General features: G+C 39.9%; 2 protein-coding genes across 4 annotated transcripts; one reads left to right on the forward strand and one right to left on the reverse strand.

Annotated features, from left to right (window-relative positions):
- Positions 1-535: 535 nt before the first annotated feature.
- Positions 536-5,838, forward strand: nucb2a (nucleobindin 2a). Of its 2 annotated transcripts, XR_014597649.1 has the most exons (14): positions 536-670; positions 1,036-1,176; positions 1,657-1,764; positions 1,968-2,100; positions 2,246-2,349; positions 2,675-2,860; positions 3,050-3,140; positions 3,273-3,331; positions 3,409-3,501; positions 3,602-3,691; positions 3,789-3,959; positions 4,170-4,230; positions 4,329-5,694; positions 5,764-5,838. XR_014597649.1 is itself a non-coding variant. In XM_084016125.1 (13 exons), the coding sequence occupies exons 1-13, from the start codon at positions 653-655 to the stop codon at positions 4,565-4,567; spliced, it is 1,494 nt and encodes a 497-aa protein (XP_083872251.1). In that variant the 5' UTR covers positions 536-652; the 3' UTR covers positions 4,568-5,838. The 2 variants fall into 2 exon arrangements, 1 of the variants encoding a protein (XP_083872251.1); XM_084016125.1 differs by having other exon boundaries at positions 4,329-5,838.
- Positions 5,778-14,871, reverse strand: caprin1a (cell cycle associated protein 1a). Of its 2 annotated transcripts, XM_084015917.1 has the most exons (17): positions 14,731-14,871; positions 13,375-13,509; positions 12,389-12,451; positions 11,516-11,602; positions 10,802-11,043; positions 10,618-10,700; positions 10,368-10,523; positions 10,226-10,278; positions 10,049-10,132; positions 9,784-9,945; positions 9,407-9,515; positions 9,194-9,255; positions 8,815-8,946; positions 8,368-8,518; positions 7,972-8,160; positions 7,738-7,844; positions 5,778-7,651 (listed from the first exon to the last, which is right to left on the reverse strand). In XM_084015917.1, exons 2-17 carry the CDS (start codon positions 13,507-13,509, stop codon positions 7,565-7,567), a joined length of 1,902 nt encoding a protein of 633 aa, XP_083872043.1. In that variant the 5' UTR covers positions 14,731-14,871; the 3' UTR covers positions 5,778-7,564. The 2 variants fall into 2 exon arrangements, with proteins under 2 accessions (XP_083872043.1, XP_083872044.1); XM_084015918.1 differs by lacking the exon at positions 8,815-8,946.
- Between the last annotated feature and the right edge of the window lie 1,170 nt (positions 14,872-16,041).

The raw sequence follows: 16,041 nt of genomic DNA on the forward strand, positions 1-16,041 counted from the left end.
TGTTGAAAAACTAGCTTGGAAAACAAGCTTGTGACGATTTATATATATATATATATATATATATATATATATATTTTTTTTTTTTTCTTTAGATATTTCCGGTACGAATACTTAAATAGCGCTTATTCAAACAATCAGGTCCTTAAAGTTGTAAAATGCACTGATCAAGAGTGAATGTTCTCCCCCGAATTGAAAGAAGACTCCGGGTTGGGTTCTTCAGAGACTCGTAGAAGACTAACAGGATACCCGAATAACGGGTTTACTTTTAATACTTAGATAGCGTATGGCTTATTATACTTTTTATTATGTGTATTTTACACCATGACATTACTGTCTTAATTTCAGTACATTATTTTAGCATAAAACCGGCACCGCTGGCTTCATCTTGCCTTCTTCTCGTCTCCCTAACATGACTCTTTGAACCTGCCGTTATCTATTCGACCAAAACCAGAAGTACCCGCCCCTCTGCTGCGTCGTCACACACCCGTGCTCGCCACGTACAATGCAATGCAACGCAACTTGCTAATGCGTTTGACTGAAAGCCGAACGGACCACTGAGGTTGGAGCTACCGCGCGCACACAACCTAACTGGTGAGGTCGCGAGCGACAGAACTCAGCTGTGAGAGGAACCTACGAGAGGATAGCGGAACAGATGAGGACTCATAATAAAGTGAGTGTACAGGCGACGCGTATCTTCGATGCTCTTCAGCGAAGCTTGTGGCAGTACTTTTGGTGTCATGGGCATGTATTGTTAGCCCCGCTGCTCAGACTCACGCGATACGAGAGTCGCTTAGGCGCTCGGAGTCTGACTAGCCAAACCTGTCAGTGGCCGTGCTAAAGCTAACACCAACAGCTTCCTCTGGATATTAGTAGCTAGCCAATAATGTGCAACCTATGTAGGCTTGGGGTTGGGGCGCAGTTTTAGTGAGTGTAAATGACGAAGCACACAACTACCGTTTTATACGCAGGCACGCTGCTTATTTCCACATGGTGTATAATGTAATGAATGCTGTAATAACGTGTCCTCGTCTCCAGATGTTTTGGAGCCGGGCCCTTCTCGGAGGCTCGCTTCTGCTGCTGGTCCAGCTGCTGTGTTTGGAGGCAGTGCCCATCAGTATTGATAAGACGAAAGTCCAAGAGCCCGAGAAAAAACCCGAAGAGCCTCCAGCTAGTGTGGTAAGACACAAGATGTACACTATAGGTCTACACGACACACCATACATTAGTTTGTATTTTAGCCACAGCTGGTAGCCATAACATGATTCTACAATGTGTACTTTGTGTACAGCTTATCAAATATCTGTTTTCTTGTTTCATATTAGCATGTAGATAGGCCTTATTGATAGGCCTTATTGCGTTTTATACAGAAAATGACATGTTCAGCAAATAATCAGCAGGGAAAGCAAGTAAGGACGTGGTCTTTAACCACAGAACAGCTGCAGCATATGGCAGAAGGAATTAATGCAGTTTATAGACTTTCATGATAAAATGCATATCCCATTAAAGCAAAAGTATCCTGTCACTCACACTTCAGTACATAAGACCTCTGAGATAATAAACAAACAAAAAGTGATGATCGTTGTTGGATTACTTGTTGTGTTCTGTCATATACAGTGTATAACGTCTGAGTTACATTTGATTTGTTACATTGTATAGGACACAGGACTCCACTATGACCGCTACCTCAGAGAAGTTATCGATTTTCTCGAGAAAGATCAGCATTTCAGAGAAAAGCTTCACAATACAGATATGGAAGACATCAAGGTATCCTGTTTTTTTATTCTTATTTATTCTATTTACCAGCCCTGTGTAAACTACTAGTAAATCATTACTCTTGACTGAATATGGGCTTTCATTTCCAGGAATCGTAATTTGTTGAGAAATAGCGTTTTCTTCTTTCACGTACTGCTATAACCCTTACTGTTAGATAACACTAGCTAACACAAATTCCTTCATGTAAAATGCAGCAAGGTAAGCTGGCCAAAGAGCTAGACTTCGTCAGCCATCATGTCAGAACCAAACTGGATGAGTTGAAGCGTCAGGAGGTGAACCGACTCCGAACTCTGATCAAGGCCAAGCAGGACCTTGAAGGGGGGAATGGTATGTTGTGCAACAAAAACATTTTTTAATTTTGATTTATATTTAAAGAAAGATCCTAAAACTGAAAAAGTACATCTGCGGTAAATAAATAAGAACAATTCTATGTTATTTATCTGTATTTATCTGTCACTAATTACTCCGATAGACATAGCCGTGGACCACCAGGCTCTGCTGAAACAGTTTGAGTACTTGAACCACATGAACCCACATACATTTGAGGTGGATGACCTGGATCGGCTCATCAAATCGGTAAATCTCCTCGCTACTTCATGCCATTTAAAAAACAGTTTTTACAAGTTGACCATACCCAATTGAAGCAACAGAACAAACAACAAATGAATGGGAGGGGTTCATTCAGAAACCTCAGTAAACAAGACTATATGCAAAATGTATTTAAATAAACAAACAGATTATAGTAGTAAGCATAGTTTAGTTTCCAGATAGGTTAACAACATAGCAAAATTGAATATAAAGTGAATAAAAAATCATATAAATAATATAGTGCTATATTAACTTATTAATTTGAATCAAGATGGACTTCCAACCTTTGTCATTTTTCCCCACATGTATCAAGGCCACTAAAGATCTGGAAAACTTTGACAAAGATAGACATGAGGAGTTCAAAAAATATGAAATGACGAAAGAGCATGACAGGCGGGAGCACCTGAAGACACTGGATGAAGACGAAAGAAAAAAAGAGGAGGAGCACTATGAGGAGATGAGGAAGAAGCACGCTGACCACCCGAAAGTCAACCACCCGGTAAGTCTGGTTCAGTTGCACACACCGACGTAACAACCTGACACACAGACATCACGTGTTTTGTTTCAGCCAATCAAGAGAATCTCTCTCTCTCCTTCAAATGTACATTATGGATTTGGGGGTTGGGGTGACATGTGAACTATCTACTGAATGTTGAAATTCAAATGGGATTTTGCTTCCATATTGCAGGGTAGCCAGAATCAACTGAAGGAGGTGTGGGAGGAAGCTGATGGCTTGGACCCTGAAGATTTTGACCCCAAGACCTTTTTCAACCTGCATGGTAAGACCTTTACCAACCGGCAACTGTTAAAACTGGACTGGAGAGACGATGCCCGTTTATGCTACATCATTTTTATTGTATAAAATGCTATTTGTTCACCAAAGTCTTTTGTTTTCTGTCTTTATAATGTAGATACCAACGGAGATGGCTTTTTTGATGAACAGGAACTGGAGGCATTGTTCACCAAAGAGGTAAAGCCATGGCATCTGAAAATGTGTAATGTGTCAGCGTAACATTTGCACCAACTGTTGATCTTTGTGATTTTTAGTTGGAAAAAATCTACGACCCCACCAACGAAGAGGATGATATGGTGGAGATGGAGGAAGAGAGGCTACGTATGAGAGAGCATGTTATGAATGAGGTACAGTAAGTTGCAAACTGTTTCAATAAACTGTTCCTTACATATGCACATAAATGTATCTATCAAATAAACTCATTCTTGGCTTCTGTCTTCCTCATAGGTGGATTCTAACAAAGACAGGCTGGTCTCTTTAGAGGAGTTCCTTGTTGCTACAAAGAAAAAGGAATTCTTGGAACCAGACAGCTGGGAGGTGAGTCACAATATTGTTTTTTAGTAATTTAATCTTCAAAACCATTTTGATGAAAGTAGGAAAGTAATAAGTATCACATCCACTCTGTGCTCCTCAGACCCTGGAGCAGAACCAGGCTTACACAGACGAGGAGATGAAGGAGTTTGAGGAGCATCTTACTCAGCAGGAACAGGACCTCAACGAGAAGGCCGTAGACCTCCAGAAACAGAGAGACGAGCTGGAGAGACAGCAGGAGCAGCTTAATGCACAGAAAGTAGAGCTGCAACAGGTAAGCAGTGGTACCATTATGTGAAGTATTTTAGATGCAGGCAAGGTTTGCTACAGTAGCTTTAATCGAACAAGAAATGTGTTCATCCAAACTTTTTGTTTTTAAGATGCACATCTGTGTGTAGAATCTCAGTATGACAATTTTTGCATTAATTGATCTCCTTGTGTTCACTTTTGTTTAATCTATGAATTATTGTGACTTATATTCTAGGCGGTTGAGCATATGGAACGGCTGAAATCACAGAATGTAGAACCCCCTCCAGAGGTTCATGGTGAGCCTTGATCGCACCAGTTTGTCATGTGACAGTTGTTTGATTTTACTGGCTGACCTCCTGAGAATGTAAAACTGTTTGTTTTTTTGTTTTTATAGTTGAAGGAAACGCTATCCCAGAGATTAACGTAGTTGACAATCTGTTGCATCCTGATGAAGTGGACCAAGGGCATCCACCTGCACCTCAAGTTCCTCAATATAATTCTCAGGAACACCATGAACAACAACAACAACAACATCATCAAGACCTGGCCCAGCAAGGTCTCCCCCAGACACATCAGGATCATCTGCCACCAGGCCACCAAGAAGCTGCACAAGGCCAGCATAACGTGCCATAACAATGCTGTCAGAACTTGAACCTCCACAACCAGACTTTTGCAGCCCCTCCAATCCAGCGCGCCGAGGAGCAGTTCCTGACTATTAGACCTCTTTAACCAGCATGACTTAGGGGTTTGGAGGACACTTGAGATGAAGGAGAGCAGCACAAAAGGAATCCCTGCTGAATGATACCAGTGTTTGATAATATTGGCAATCCTTGGATCACATAAAGGAATTGCAATAGTAATATGGCCAACTAAGGACTGCATCCTAAGATGTCCATACTTTTCAAGGAGTGTTTGGTGAGCTTTCTTTACCCGTTTGCCGTTCAAAGTACAGAACCTCGATGAGATGATAACAATGCTACTGATTCAACAACTGTTGAGTGTGATGAGGTGTTTCAAGTCATTTAATCAAGATACCCCCACACTTCTAAAAGAGATTAGTTCACATGGGACTTTTGGTGAAATGTTTTTCACTAGGCTGTATCAAAAGTTTTACAAATTGAGTGCAAGAGACATTTTTAAGATTTTTTATTATAGCATTAAAAGCTTAAAATAGGCACTATGACAATTGTAACCAGTATACCACATCTGGATGCCCTAACCAGAACCATGTCATTGCACTTAAAGTAAAATCGAGGACTTTAGGATGAAACACGCAATGTATTATTACGTAAACATAATCTACAAGGGTCTGGTCAGATGCATTTCCATGGTCTCCACCCGTCAGTGTCACAGAATGTTTCATTCTTCAAAGCAGACAGCTCAGTCCTTATACATGTCAAGACTTAACACTTTTGGTACTTAATGTTTATTCTGGTTGCTTTCAAACCTGTTTGCCTACCTTGAAACGTCATCTTTTCATGTGTACATTCAGAGTTTTCCCAACCCTCCCTAAACAGACATTGGTTACAGGTCTCCAGAAATTAGCCATATTTAGGTCACACTCCATCTGCTCACCACTTCTCTGATGTCAAAATAAATAAAAGGTGCTAGGTTCTTTAAATGAAGACAGGTGTGCAATATTTCTCAGTTCAACAAATATTCCCCCTACTTCATTATAGCCTGAAGTCCTGCAGATGCTTACATGGGAGTTTTAGGTTACTAACAGTATGGTGGACCTCTGAAATAGAACATTTGCTTTGGTTAACTTAAAAATAATATCGGCATTTTGATTTGAGTCTGTCAAACAGTTTTGCTGATAAAAGGTGGAGACAGATTTTCTTAAGTGTTGTTTTCAAGCAACTGCTGGATTTGGACAGTTAGTTCAGTTAATTTAATTTAAGATTGTTTCAGAAAAAAATGGCAAAGCTCTGAATCAGTAAGAGCTCAGTCTGATATTACCACTGATTCTTTTTTAATTTTCTGATTAAGAGTGACCGATTGAATTAGCTTTTAGTTCACATTTTATTTGGAACCAGTTGTGCATTACTTGGTCCTGATTTGGCAACCGTGGCATATTTCACCCCAAAATGACCAGTTTAGTGTAATTGCTGTGCTATTCAGAGTGCTTTCTTCGTGTAATGTGGTCTCTTCTTGCTGGCAGACTGGACACAGCAATCAGGTGTTTACTTATTGCCACTTTTTACTGAAGAGTGCCTAATTTGCATCCAGATAGATAACAGGTTTACCATATTGTGTTTTTACTTCATACAAATTCTTGAAACATTTCTGTTTTTGCAGTGTCATTTGTTTTCTGTGGTCCAGGTGTTCCTCCGAGACTGTACCGCATCATCATTTGCACAAATGTATAGCTGCCCCCCCCCCCCCCCCGAATCGCTTGCTGCTGGATAAAATAGTCATTTGACAATACTGTACACCACCTCATTTCAAGATAATAAAACAATTATGACCTTTCATTTTGTGTAACAGATTTTTATCACTCAACGGCCCATCACACTCTTACAGTACACTGGAAAACAGTATGGAGTATGGATCATCCAAATATACAATATATAAAAATGTAAAGCAATGGCACCTTATTTGTTGAAGCAGAAACGCAATACTTCTATAAGATAGTACGATTTAATTCTCAGTGATGTTTGTTCTTACCAAGTTTATGCCTAGTGTTTCATCTTAAAAAAAGGCATGCACTACTTTGTGCAGGCTCTATTTGCCTGTTTGCATGTAGGACAAGCCACATCTTTGAGTGAACAGGCCCAACACAACACAGATGTCACCCGATGTTATTTGGATGGTCCCATTTTCTACAAAAAAAGAGCATGCCATCAAAGTAATTTGAAAGATGCTATGGATCTACACATAGTAACTTTAATTACCTGATAACACTGACAGGAGACAGACAACTGGTACTCACATCTGTCATAGGTTTGGTCAGGAGAGTGACAGGAAGGACCCACCTCGCCAAACACCAATCTGACAGGTAAAGGCAAATAGAATTAAAATAGCAGAACGTATAACCACAAAGGCAAACCAAAGCCATAAAATAGTATCATTAAACAGAAGATAATAGAACACAACTTTATTGAAACAGTCTCAACCAATAACATCAGTGTACAAAGAGTTGATGGCGCAAGAGGTGACAAAGGGTGGAGGAGAGAAAAAAAAAACCTACAAATTGCTTAATGAAAATTATATGATCAAGAGGGGAAAAGTGGCTGACAACACAGGGCAGAAGGAAATCATTCTCATGGAATCAGATCGACAGTGGCAGGGTTTTTTTTTTTTTTTTTTTTGCATTTATTTGCATTTATCAAAAAATAAATTAATGAAATCTTTCAAGTTTACAGGAATATCTATTTGTTTTATAATCACACAGAGTTGCTGATAATCCTACATGTTGAGTAGTTCAGCATTTTGTGTCAGAACATTAAGAGGATCTAGACAGACCAAAGCAAACTGACTGATAAGTAGGCCAAGAGTTAAAAAAAAAAAAAAAAAAAAAAAACTTTACCAATGAGAAACAAATCATTGTTAAAAACGTGAGCTGGGAGGGAACACATTCAAAAATCCTGAATGTTAAACGTGGCGTGACTTGGCGGTCCTTAGGATTCTTTAGGATCGCATTGCTTGAGCATTTCCTCTCGACAAACCCCGAGGTCCTTGGGCCGCTCCCCGCTTGTAGTTTTGCTGATATCCCTCCTTGAAGAAACAATGGCGATTTATAATATTTGTCTTCTTACAAATATAGAAATGTGTTTAACTTAATTAGGAAAAGGAGCCCCTACCCGCTGGTAGGTGTTATTGGAATAGTCCCGGGACGTGTTGAATTGGGATTGACCATAACCACCGCTGGGAGCATTTGAGAAAGGAGGGCGATAGCCATCATATCCCCCTGATCACGAAACAGATAACAATTAACAGCAGACTTGTGTAATTTCAACATGTTACTATGTCATTACAGTGAATCATGGGGCCACATGACTATTGGAACTCTGTAAAACATAGTTTGATGCGTGTACCTCTGAATCCGTTGGAGGAGCCCCGGTATCCGTTCATCATGCCACGGCCGTTCCTGGGTCCACCCCGAGGCACAGCCCTGCTGCTGTAGAAGGACTGGGCCGGCTGTCCAAACGCTGCACCTGGAGAGGACTCTTCATGGCCTCCGACTGAGGGCATGAGCTGTTCTTGGGGCTGGAACCCACCAACAACTGGACAGAAGCAAACAAAAGGAGGTTTTGTTGTAACTAGCTACCAAACTTATGCAAAAAACAACTTTAATTGCACACACAAGCTAATATCTAATAACATAACGTAGTAGTAGAGGCCAAACAATGTCAACAGCTTTTAAAGTATATGTCAACTGGTTTGTCTAAAGTAATGTATAAATATGCGACAAGCCAAACCTATACCCTCACCTGATTGTAATGGGATGTCGGGCTGGTCCACAGTATTCTCCGACTGCCTGCTGAAGCCCTGTGCATAGCCAGCAGGGAACTGGCTGGGCTGCTTCAGAGGATCTGCTTGGCCATCAGTGGCTGGAGGTACGGGGGCATTCAGGTTAAATACCTGAAGAGGAAAGAAACCGTTCTGTATCACAATTACAATTTCCGTAGAACATCTGGCGAGCAAGATACAGTAGTATGTTTGGGAACATCAGATCAGTCAGATTGTTACCTGTTGGTGCACCAATAATAAACCGTTTTTGCTGCTATTAATAAGCCATGTTAACCAGCCTTAAATATTTCATTTACTTTGCTAATTTATAGCTTTAACAAACAAGTACGAACAACAAGGTATTAAATAAGCCCAAACACGTTCACCATTATATATTTTTTTTACTTAGACCCAGATAGTAAGCGTACCGCCTGCACTGACTGGAAGGGGGCAGCGTTGACATTGATGCCTCCCGTATGTGTGGGTTTGGAGACAGGTGGGAAAGCAGAGGACAGGGAACATGGGGTGGGGGACTGCTCAGACGACAGAGACATTGCGGCCTAGAGGGGGGAAGAAGGGAATTGAGAAGGCAAGGAAACAAGGATTGACAGGGTCAGTGGGAGAGATGGGATCTTTGATTTTTCACCCTCAAAATTCCCTTCTACACCATTATCATATTCAAATGATTCCAACATATCCCTGTAATAATCGTCACATTTAATCCACATAGCGGACGTTTTAAAATTGCGGTTCACATAATACAAGAAATAACCTGTACTGGGGCTGTTGTGCTTCTACTTTACTTACTTGTGAGGTTTCCTGTGGTCCAGACACTGCATTTGTTTGAGGAAGTCTAGCGTCTGAGTGGGCTGTAAGGGGAGGGGGAGGAGAAAAAAACAGGGACACATTAGAAAAGAAAGTTACCAGCTGGTGTATTGCGCTATGAGGATGACATATTCACATCACAAAATAGAGATAAGTCCCTATGTGTTCAGATGTGGTAAATTAACTGGCACTTACTTGGAGGGCAGCCCATCTGCTGCAGGTCAACAGTCTGCAAAGGCTTCATCGGCTGGGCAGACACGATGGCAGGGTCCAGAGCCTGGCCATCAAACTCCAACACGGAGTCCTAGGAAAACCCACCAGGAGTCAACGTATTGCTGGGTCATGGATCAGGTGTAGGGGCAGTGCAGTAACATGAATTTGGGAACTACCCTTCAGCTCAAAGATCTGAGTTCAATCTCACATGTCAGCAAGCATTTGCCCTACCCGAGGATTTTAAATGAGCTACTGAGAAAATAAGGCTACCTAAGTCAGTATCATCTTTAAATATTTTCCAATCTCAATGTATGCATGACATGACGTGTCCATCTGAACACTACAGTGTAAGCTTTTACCTGCATGAAGTTGTATGTCCCTTGCATTTGGGCCATGAGGTCTTGCACTACCTGCTTCCTGACCACTGGGTCGGCCGTCGGAGGTGGAGAGCCAGGGTTCACAGTAACAGCTGGTTCTGTAGCCTGTAGGGCAGGGGGCTGGTGATGGAGGGCATTCACAATCTATTCAACACACAGACACGTGACAGGGACATTAGACTTCACACAAACACAAAGTGTTGAGAAATACATTAGGAACTGTGGCGATGCAGTAGGGTAGTAATACCTGAGCCTCCACTGTCCACTCCTCCACCTGCTCTTTGTCTGTACTCCTGTACATAGTTTCTGGAATGAACTGTCTGTTTACAAACTATAACACAAGAACATGTGGGAAAAAAATGATAAGAAAATGTGATGTGAAAATGATTTGTGGGATTATCTATGCAATACTCTGAAATCTCACCTCTGTGGTTTCGACTTGAATTGGCTCTGTGAATTTTTCATTAGCTGTTCCTTCTGGAGAAAAAAACAGCAAAAGTGAAGAGTTTTCTGACTCGGTAAAATAAATAACTCGCACACATATTTGCTGATGTGTTGTTAGTTACCAGGTTCGGATGGCTGCTTTCCAGCCGGAGACTCTGCCACCACAGTCTGCTCCTCTTGTTCCTCTTCCTCCTCGCAAGCCCCATTCTGATGAGTTTGTGCTCTGTCAAAGTAACCACTCAGCAGCACTTTGTCCAGAGTGTCCTTCAATGCCTTGTCTGGAAAAAAAGACAAGTGAGACAAGCTATACATATACGTACATGATTTACCAAATTAACTTTGTGGGGGATCAAATGTCATGAAAATACATACATGTGCTCCCTGCCACAGCCTTGTCTCGGCCCTCAACCAGTTCCCACAAGTGTAGGGAGGCCTCTTCATATTGGTCAGTCAATCTGCAAGGAACAGCCATCTGTTACAATATCCTTACTTGCTGAGCAGTTAAAAAAATCAGCACTACCAATAACATGTACATACTTAAATATTAGTGTCATACCTCACATCATAGTTCCTATCAGGTCCCACCAGTTTGTACAACTCGTCAAGGGATGCGAGGTCAGCGTCAGTGAGCAATGGGGACCCAGTGGCATCAGGCCGTTTAAGGTCCTGCCTGACACTCTCATCTCCCAATTGGTCCAATACAAACTGAAGCTTCAAAACTGTCTTCAACCGCTGTTGTTCGATCTCCTCTCGCTGCAGCTGCTCCCGTCTAGCAGTCTTCTTCACTGCCTTTTGAATCTTAACATACAGTCACACATGTTTTTGTGCATTAGGTTTAACAAGGTTTACAAAACACAACGTGTACATCATTACAGTTGCAAAATCTAACGTGAACAGAGTATAATAATATAAGTATTGCTGATCAATGCAAATCACTCTCCTGTTCTCTCAATGGCCTCCATTCTATATATCAAACTTTGAAGAGGCATTCTTGTCATGAAGGATTTTTATGATATGCGGCCTCAAGTCTTATCCCTAGAGTACAGTAACAGTTACAAAAGGTCATGTGAATCGTGTTATTTATAAGCAAGATCTCTATATAGAATTTATTTTAAAAATAGACTGGGGACTTGGACGGAAAGCAGGGTTTCCTGATTTGGTGAGTGCTAAATGTTACTCAAGAGACTCAGTCCTAGCACACTGATAAAACCCAATAAAACGTAAGAACCAATCAGAACGTTATGAGCACAATCATAATTTAGGACTTCACCTCTTGACCCAACGACAAGAAATTCTTCTGCAATTCTCGAGCAAAGTCAAGGTTGTAGGTGATCTCTTGGTGCTTCGTCAAGGCATCCTTCAGGGACATCATGGAAAGAAAGTTCAGAATCGTGTATCACTTCAAAAATAATTTTCTTAAAAGAACAGGATATAGTAACAGATTGATGAAGATGCAGTTTTCTAAAATGTCAATAAATGTATCTTTGTTTTTATTTGTCATTTGTTATTATATAGGCGTATTAGATATCATTGAATTCACACTGCAGCAGCCTGTATAATACTAGAGAATTCTACTGTGACAGCAAGGCTGTGTGTGTGCAGCGGCGCTCTGCTGCCTTCCGCTGCAGACATAGTGGGTGTTTTCCCCTCATAGGCATGCTACAAATACAAGTTGTCAACAGCAATGCGTTACAGCGTTATATTTTCTGTTCTTTGCTTTCACGATAAAAGCACTAGACATAAGATGCATCACTGCTTATGAGAGGGCACTTCAATTAACTAAGAGGGAACTCAATGAAGCAACTATACTGCTCGTACTTATATCTGCAAGGATTTCATCCATTAGGCTGCGGTGTCATATGTGAAGGAGGAGAGATTTGAATATGTAGCTGATCTAAACTAGGAATTTCTCCAGTCCTGGTTGGATAAAATGTAAAATGTATGAATACACTATGAGAACAATATTTCACCACCTTGCTTTGTGTTATTTTATGTTCTCTTATCTAATCTATCCATTACTTTCCTGATATTTTAGGTTTTCGCCATGGCATCATTTCAGTATTGAGATACTTGAGGCAGGTATCTTATCGAAGTCAATATTTTTTTATAACGCTAAAAACAAAGTGCCGTTGTCTTATCTTACCAGCTGATCCTGATTCAGTTGTTCACCCTTACTCTTCCTTGCCTGACAGTCATCGAGTTTGGACTGAGGAATATTGAGAAACACAAAATGTGAAACAGACAGTTGAAAATCACATCCTTGCATAACAGAAACTGATCTCTCTCCACACAATTACCATTTTATTTGAATTAATCATCAAGTTACTTGGAATTCTTAAAGGAAACTCTTCTTGTTTTTCCTCACAGCACCACCCCATGAATGAGTTGGCAGTGGAGGAAGTGTTTAGATGTTAAGATTTTGGCAAAAATACATGTTTGGGAAGTTCTGCGCATATGACTGGACAAACAATACTTGCATAATACTGCAAGTCATGCAAGGATTTGTAAACAGATTTTTTATATGCCTTTACAAAACCCTGCCAGCTTCTAATCCTCAAGGATTACGTTTTTGGATTCTCCATTTACCAAGTTTTCTGCAAGAATTCAAGGTAACAGTCAGTAAATTATATACAAATTAACATTTTAAGGGTGGAGTATTATTTTAATTACTGTTCATTAATGAGCAGTAAACACTGGTTAACATTCAAAATGTACTTGAGTAGTTACTCAATTTAGTAAACTAAACTGATATACAGTAGCTACCTACTCTAAACTTTGTAACTTTACTCTAAGTGTCTTCATCTGTGTTCTCACAACTTAGTAAAAGGGATCATGTATGTCATATTGTAGTTGGCTATGGAAAAAAGCCAACTAAGATAAGATAAACTATATTGACCTGAAGGAAATTTGTCATGGGCTAAAAGTACCAAGTACAGCTTCACATAAACAACATGCACAGTGGTAGTACCAACAATACAGCGAAGAACACATTAAAGCTGACATAATTCATGAGGTCTGTAGTAACCAACTAACAACAAATTCACAAAATCAAAACACTAATCTCACACACTGCTTTTAATTTGACAAAGGAAAATAATATGACGACAAATTTTAATGAACTAGAGATACCTTTTTCTTTTCCATGTTGCGAACCTTCTTGTCAATCATAGCAAGAACCTGTTTCATGGCCTCAGAATTACTTCCATTGCCCAGGTCTGGAGAGACAGACTGTACAGCACTGTTGCCAACCATCACTGAAGGCATCTATAGAGACAAAATGTATTATAAGCATTACAAGATTTTAAATGTCACGCCTGAGCCAAAGCAGAGGTTTATGCACTTTAGAAGTACATCTTTTGTAAGAAGTACACATGGCGAGCTGCGCTGTTTGAAACCAACAATAACAATGAAGACGAATTAGCGTTATGCTCTGCTGTGTAAAGACAGAAAATACTTAACTATGTGAAATTGGAGGAAATTATAGTTCTATAAAAGTGTATCTGTAATTTCTTAATATGATGAAGTATTTCATTTCAGTTTGAGGTAACATTGTCCAAAAAACAGCACTAGTCTGGATCGAAAGCCACCTAAAAGATGGGCTGAGGATTAATATACTTGGATCCGAAAGTGAGGTTACCCAGGATGATGATGTTCACTTTTACTCTCTAATTACTTTCAAGTAACGTTCACATTTAATTTCGCATCCTGTTAGGTAAGGATAGTGAAGCCAGACACAAGCACACACCACTGATACCAATGGAATGCAGGAAATCAACCCGTCTTTGGTTATTTTTATTTATATATTTTTACTTTTAAAGCTATTTTGGTTACCATTACCCTGATGCAAAGCCTAGTTAGTCGCTTAGTAGTTACGTGGTTAATTGGGACTACATAGCTACTTACACAGAAAATAGGAAAACTAAATAGAGATTTGCCAAAATAAGTTGGCAGCAGTTAAAATGTCGGCCTTGTATGCAGAGTTTAAAAACTTAGGGTTAGCTAGCTCTCTTGGAGAATGGGGCTAACCTTCTTTATCAGACGCTAGCAATCCTTAACTAACGTAACTGCAAGTTACGCAATGTCAATTAAGGTAACGTTGAAGATTCCCCTTTTGGCTTTGTAAAGTATACTTGTATTGGTGCAAGAAAAAACATAGCTAGCTAACGTTTCATTAAATCAATTTTAGGCAAACGTTGGTCCTAATCTCCCATTGTTAGCCGAAAAGCTAGCGTGCCTATTCATGGGAGGCTAGCTAACATTGATACCTAAATGTTACCAGATATTAGATGAAAATAAATCATTTTAAAACTGTTGTTGTACGTTCATACACAAGAAATGTCGTCGAAATAACGTTTAAACTCCGATGAACAAAGGCCATCTCGGGACGCTGCGACAACTCGTTTCGACTAAAGACGACAAAAGACGATTTATTAAACCAACACAGGGCAAACAGCTACTTTGTTGGTGGTGCCAAGAATTCAATACCTTTATACTCTTTGTCTTCAGAGAGATGTCCTTTGTCGGATTAAACGTTAGCTTTATAAGAGCAGTCCGTGTATTTTACTTTCAGTAGTATTCCTCTGGAAGGATGCTGCTCAGGCGCTCGCTAGCCAATGGCTGACTAGCTGCTGCGCTAACGGTGGCGGCTACAAGGACCCCTTGGCTAACTTCAAGATTGCCTGATAGTAAATACATCATTTAAAATAGAGAGGAGTCATCGACCCACTGTAATTTTGTCCTCAACTGGATATAAATTATTCCACTTTATCAATGTAAAAGCGTGTCCATTATGGTATGTACTTGTTGTTTTGAAAGCTTGTTTTGATCTCAATAGCAGACAAAAATGAGACCTTTATGTAGTAACCTAGCATAATTTTACAAATAGCCTAATTAGGGAATGATGAAGTTACCTTTCCCCAATAAAAAGGAAAATTTATGAGTCATTTATTGAGTAATCTATACATTTTCCTGTTTCAAAGCCATTACCACAGTGCAGGAACAAGATTTTGGTTGTGGAGTAATGGATCCTTTATACATTTTTTTCTTTGTTTTATTTATTTACAAAGCATAGTGCCCATAAAATACAAACCAGCCTATAAAATACCCACTGAGTGTTAGTTTTTAAAAATGAATGAAAAGACCCACCATGTCCCCAACCAAGCACCTAAATTCTCAGTAAAAATACAGAGGCCACAAACTCAATCGAAGTCAACTCTCAGCCCTGGTTGTTAGTTTGCTCACACCCAACATAACTTCACTTTGCAATGCACTGAACCACCTATTTAACAAACCAAAAGATTGACTGAATTATTTGAGTATTAATATCATCATGTAAAAGGTTTATGCAACTGTTGTTCTAATAATATAAAGAGTATTCTTGGTTGAAAAGAAAGAAGGTCCTTTAGCCCGGTCCTATGATCATCTCTCTTTGAGCTGAAGTTTGACCACAAATGGGGACATTAATATCTCAGGATGGGATGTATTGATGAAGGTGTTCGAAGACGTACATCAGAATGGAATTTTAAAAAAAATACGCCTAATAATAGCAAATGGTGAACAGGAGATGGCGCAAGTGTCCCATAGAGTGTAATGGTAAGACGTTTTTATGCTGAAAAAAAAACCATCTAATCCAAAGGGAATATAGAAGTGGAATGGCAAAGAACAGTGAAGGAGTTTCATCAGATTTTATACCAGATTTACTGTTCTAATAGTAGTGCTGGTGTAATGCTCATGTCTTAAAATCAACACAGCCAATGTTTCAATGAGTCAAATCAAAACGTCTCTTTATACTACTTC

Source organism: Eutrigla gurnardus (genome assembly GCF_963514095.1).
Source record: "Eutrigla gurnardus genome assembly, chromosome: 1".
In the NCBI taxonomy this organism is placed as follows: domain Eukaryota; kingdom Metazoa; phylum Chordata; class Actinopteri; order Perciformes; family Triglidae; genus Eutrigla; species Eutrigla gurnardus.